A 5,080-nucleotide genomic window follows, 5' to 3' on the forward strand; every position below is an offset into this window, starting at 1 on the left:
GTGTTTCCATAGTGTATGACCAGATTATCAGAGGTCTTTGGAACCCACTCTCGTACACATATAGGCTTTGGACCGTGTACTAGAGTAATTAGCCTTTGGGGCAGCTCTGCATACGTATGATCAGATTATCAGATTATCAGCTATCAGATTTGAATGGCTTGCCTTGTACATCGAGATTACTCTGTACATGTGTAAGGTTATTCATTGGGTACTCTTTTTGTTGTGATTTTTCAGTATTTATTCAATTCTCAGATTTCAGATTATGGAATTCAGTTAATTTAGTTTCCAGAATAAAGCTTTCTGCTTATAGTATTGACCAGTAACAATATTTCATAGATTTTCATGAATATCAGATTATTCGTTAACTTTACATTTACTTATCTAGAATTATAGAATTTCAAAATTACAGAATTGAATAGCTTTGCAATGTCTATCGGTGTAAACCGATACATGAGTATAGTCATTTCAGGTACCTTTTTGGCATGACTTTTCAGTGTTGTACAGCTTATAAGATTTCAGAATACAGAATTTAGCTTTTCAGTTTAAAGAATAAAGATTTAGCTTAAAGTACTGTGAATGATATTTTTATCATAAACCAGTTTTTAGAATGTTAGCATAAATGGAAAAAGTATTTTATTTACAAAATTATCCACTCACTGAGTCATAGGCTCACATTTTTTTTACAATTTCTCTTATCAAATAGTAGCTGAGTTGAGCACTACTGGGCCAGCTGATCTATCGAGTTGAACTATAAATTGTCAAGCATTGTATGACTCATCTTATCAATTTAATAGCTCATATTCTGGAATAGACACCTCTTTTGGTCAGAAATTAGTTCCATGTTTTGGGCCTACTATGTTTTGTATATATTATACATTTTGGGTACTGTGGTTTATAAACTATTGCAAAGGTCGAATTGCCAGTGTTGTATTTGAATAGTTGATTTTCTGTGAGCCAGTGTACCCTATTTTAAACTATATGTATCTGTTTGGGATACTGGATTATATATTTCAGGTGGTTTTAGTCTATAATTCAGGGGGAACTCTGCCAAATTTTTTACAAAGCATATCATAGTCAATACAAGTCAATATTGCCTTGATGGTGGGTCCGACACTTAACTAGTATCTACCATCGGCGCACGACACGTGTCGGGATTTATTAGGATGATTCGGGACGGGTTGTGTCATATTCAGCATCAGATTGATTTAGTACATGATGCTACTCTTCCTAACCAGAAGCCTTATACGATGAGTCTTACTGAACACGAGGAGTTACGCAGATAAGTGGAGGAGCTTTTGGCGAAATGGTACATCAGGGAAAGTCTTAATCCTTGTGCCATTCCTGCTCTCCTTATGCAAAAGAAAATGGCACGTGGCGTATGTATTGGCTGATTTAGCATCCACATATGTATCCACGTGAGGTCGTGATGAATGAGATTATCAATTGCAAAATTTAGTGACGAATTTGGTGATTTTTTTAAGTTTGATGATCTTTTGAAATTTTTTTGCAAAATTCAGTAACCATTTAAGTTATCATCTGTACATTTTTCAATAAAATAATATTACATGCAAACTCAAATTCTTTTCTTATTTGTTAAATATACATTTTAAAAAAAATCATTATTTCAAAATATATTTTTCCCTTCTCTCTACAAAAATAAATAAATAAAAAGGTCTTGAAAAAATTAATAGCATGTAGAAAAAGAAGGCATGACTAAATACTAATAATTTTCAATGTTACATTCTCTAAAAAAATCACTATTTCAAAACTCATTTTTCAAGATTTTCTTTTTTGATAGAGAGAAGGGAAAAATGTATTTTTGAATAGTGATTGAATGTGTGGTACAAAAATAAAGAAAATTTTTGGATTTACGTGTAATATTATTTTATTAGAGAATGTGTGTATAATAACCCAGACGGTTACCGAACGTTGCAAAATATTTTCACAAGATCATTAAACTTTAAAAATCACCCCATTCATCACTAAACCCCCATTTGACAGCAATTTTTCACCTCAAAAAATCAAAAATTTGACTACTATTTTACTATTACAGCTGTAATATTTGACTTTTTCACTCACAGGTGTGATCCACTTGTTTTTCTAACGGTCAAAAAATTAATTCCCATAATTACTACTGAATTGCCCTAAACTTTGCAATTTGTAATCCCGTTCATCATTGACCTCCAGCTGAGACATAACGCCACGTATGTAGCCACATTAGCATTCCTTCAAATTTTGATGGACCATGAGGCCAATAATAAACGGGAATACAAATAGCAAAGTATAGTGATGAATGATGTGATTTTTAAAGTTTAGTGATTCATTGAAATTTTTTTGTAAAGTTCAATGACCATTTGGGTTATTATTCCATCAAATGTCTAAATGGAGCATCAATTGTTTAAACAAATAAACTGAAAATCTGAAATTTAAAAGGAAAATGACAATTTACGTTCACGTAGGTATCAATTAAAATAAATTATATTTATATACCAGTTCGTTTATTCATCAAGTGCTTGTATATAATATACTGCTACTTTTAAACATCAATAATAATAAAATTTGGCATGTTACATAAAGGCAGACAACTTGTGTCATAGAAAGAGACTGATTCATTTCAAGTAAAAATCCTAATCAGTTTTCTTACTTGTTTATAAAATTTTGTCGATGATGGACATGACAATTTGAAATTAAAAATTTTACACTACACTCATCGTTCAAACTTTATATGAATGTATGAAGACTTTTTCTATTTGGTGATGAATCGAACAATTTTTACGTTCTTTGTCGCTAGCTTTCTTCCTTTCTTAAACATCGGATATTTTTATTAATGCACTCTTGACTACATCAGAAAGACGAGTGATCGCCTCGTATAACTTGATGACAAACTCTAAAAGGAACTTCTGCATTTGATTTTTTGAAATTATAGTCAACCATAATCATTTAATCATAGATTCTGCACACATACTCGTTGAGTTATGATTTTAAATAATTAATTAAAGATTATAAAGATACCAATAATTTAACATTGTCTTCCAATAGACTATTATGCTTGACCTGACCATATTATAACAAGTCATGCCCGATTGTTTTTATTGGGAAAATTGATCAAACATGAAGTAGTAGTTGGCTCCAGTTAGATCCTTATAAAAAGTTATCGAAGAAAATTGCATTCATACTATTTCTATATATATATAGTAATGTTTACACTTCATTTTCAGGGTAATTAGGTAGATGCTGTTCAATTTTTGTAGTACCAGTCCCTAACAACTATTTCCTTCCAGAAATTTGTTAAATATTTTAATTAGAGAAAATTGCAGTAGCAGTCCCTAACATTTTCTTTTTTTGCAGACTTTACTCTAACTTTCATTTTGTGTCAGCAAAGGTCCCTAACCTTTCATAAATATGCATTTGAGGTCCATCTGAATGGAAACTGTCCAAAACACCGTAAGCTGAAAGGAAAAATTCCTTGAATTATCTGTTGCCGTGACGATTTTATTGAATGTTGATACCTTTTTAGATGATTTTATTAGATATTGATTTCTTAATCTTCCCGGTCAACTAATGGTGTTTTGGACAGTTTCCGTCTAAATGAACTTCAGATGTATATTTATGAAAGGTTAGGAACTTTTGTTGGCACATAATGAAGATTAGGGTAGGTCTATAAAAAAATGAAAAGATTAGGGATTGCTATTGCAATTATTCCTTTTAAATAAAACAAAAGAAAAACTCATTTTCTTTTTGAACCCTGTTGGTCCCCTCCAATTAAGGCTAAGCACACTCTCTCTTACTTTTCAGTGGGTAGGATAGGGAGGCGAGAGTGAGGGAATATGCCGATCGAGTGGATTGGTGGTTGAGAGAAGAAAAAATAGTATATGGAGCGTTCTCAACTAAGATCTATACTTTTTTTCTAAATTAGTGTTAATGCATGATATTTGAAAAGGACGGAGTCCGACTCGAGTTTTGAAATCGAAACTCAAATATTCAAAAGATAAATTGTATCTACATTTTTTTGAAGTAATTATGTAGATTTTCACTATGCAATGTTCAATGCCGTACGAGTACTAATTCCTTATTTGATTTTCATTTTATTGAAATTTATTTTTCTCAAATTCATTTTCGATTATGCGTGAACTCATAACTTTTCTACTTTTTAATTACACAATCTAAAAAAGAATCTCTTCTCAAAAAATAAAAAATCAAAGAAGTGCTCAGTAACGGGCCGAAATAGAGGAAGAAATTGTTAAATATAAACATTAAATAACCAAAATTTTGATGAAAAACTGATCAATCTCATTAAGAACAAAAAACCAGTTGAATATTAATTCCAAGGGTCATTATGAACATTGAAGAGAATGACAAAAAATATGTACAAAAATTTCTTTGATTGTGTTTTATATGCAGTAATGAAAGGGACTAGATGGTGTGTTACACGAGATTTTTACTTACTTCTCCTCTTTCGTACCGTTCAATAGCATCTAATCCCGTCAAAGTTAAAGCCTTTCCTCTTGTTCTAAAGGATTTACAAGAGAATTGTACTTCTTGAAACATTCCAAATCAGAAGGAACAACTCCTTTGAGACTTTTCAGATTAGCCTTAGCTCCATGAGATAAAAGATGCATTGCAACTTGTACATGTCCTGCCTCGACTGCTCGTAGAAGGGGCGTATAGCCAGCGCCATCGACCAGATCAACCCGAGCCCCGTGGCTAACCAAAAGCTTCACACTTTCAATATGACCCTTAAAAGCAGCTCTATGCAAAGGGGTCCAACCATATTGATCCCTTCCATTTACGTTTCCCCCTTGAGCTAGACAACTTTTCATGGTATGAATATCATCAATTCTTGCAGCCCTATGTAACATGTCCCCTAAATGTAACATATCATATAGGTGCAAATTGCCCTTATCGACCGCTAGAGAAAAAGCGGTCTTCCCTTCTTTAGTCAAAACATATTTGGCGAGAAACGAGTGGTTTAGTAAGAATTCGACTGCTTCAACACTCCCCTCGTGTGCAGCAAAATGGAGCGGCGTCCATCCATTAGAATCGGTAATATCAGGATCACTTCCTATAGAAAGAAGAAATT

At 32.6% G+C, this 5,080-nt stretch overlaps 1 protein-coding gene across 1 annotated transcript in view; it reads right to left on the reverse strand.

Annotated features, from left to right (window-relative positions):
• Positions 1–4,490: 4,490 nt before the first annotated feature.
• The window catches only part of LOC111379584 (ankyrin-1-like), a gene marked incomplete at its 5' end in the record, with an annotated part of 4,802 nt that continues 4,212 nt past the window's right edge, over positions 4,491–5,080 (reverse strand). Inside the window, one exon of the mRNA XM_023002984.1 lies at positions 4,491–5,062. Coding sequence (XP_022858752.1) covers positions 4,491–5,062 — 572 coding nt within the window. The remainder of the gene's footprint in view (positions 5,063–5,080) is intronic.

This window comes from Olea europaea, unplaced genomic scaffold, assembly GCF_002742605.1.
Source record: "Olea europaea var. sylvestris unplaced genomic scaffold, O_europaea_v1 scaffold2007, whole genome shotgun sequence".
NCBI classification, from domain to species: domain Eukaryota; kingdom Viridiplantae; phylum Streptophyta; class Magnoliopsida; order Lamiales; family Oleaceae; genus Olea; species Olea europaea.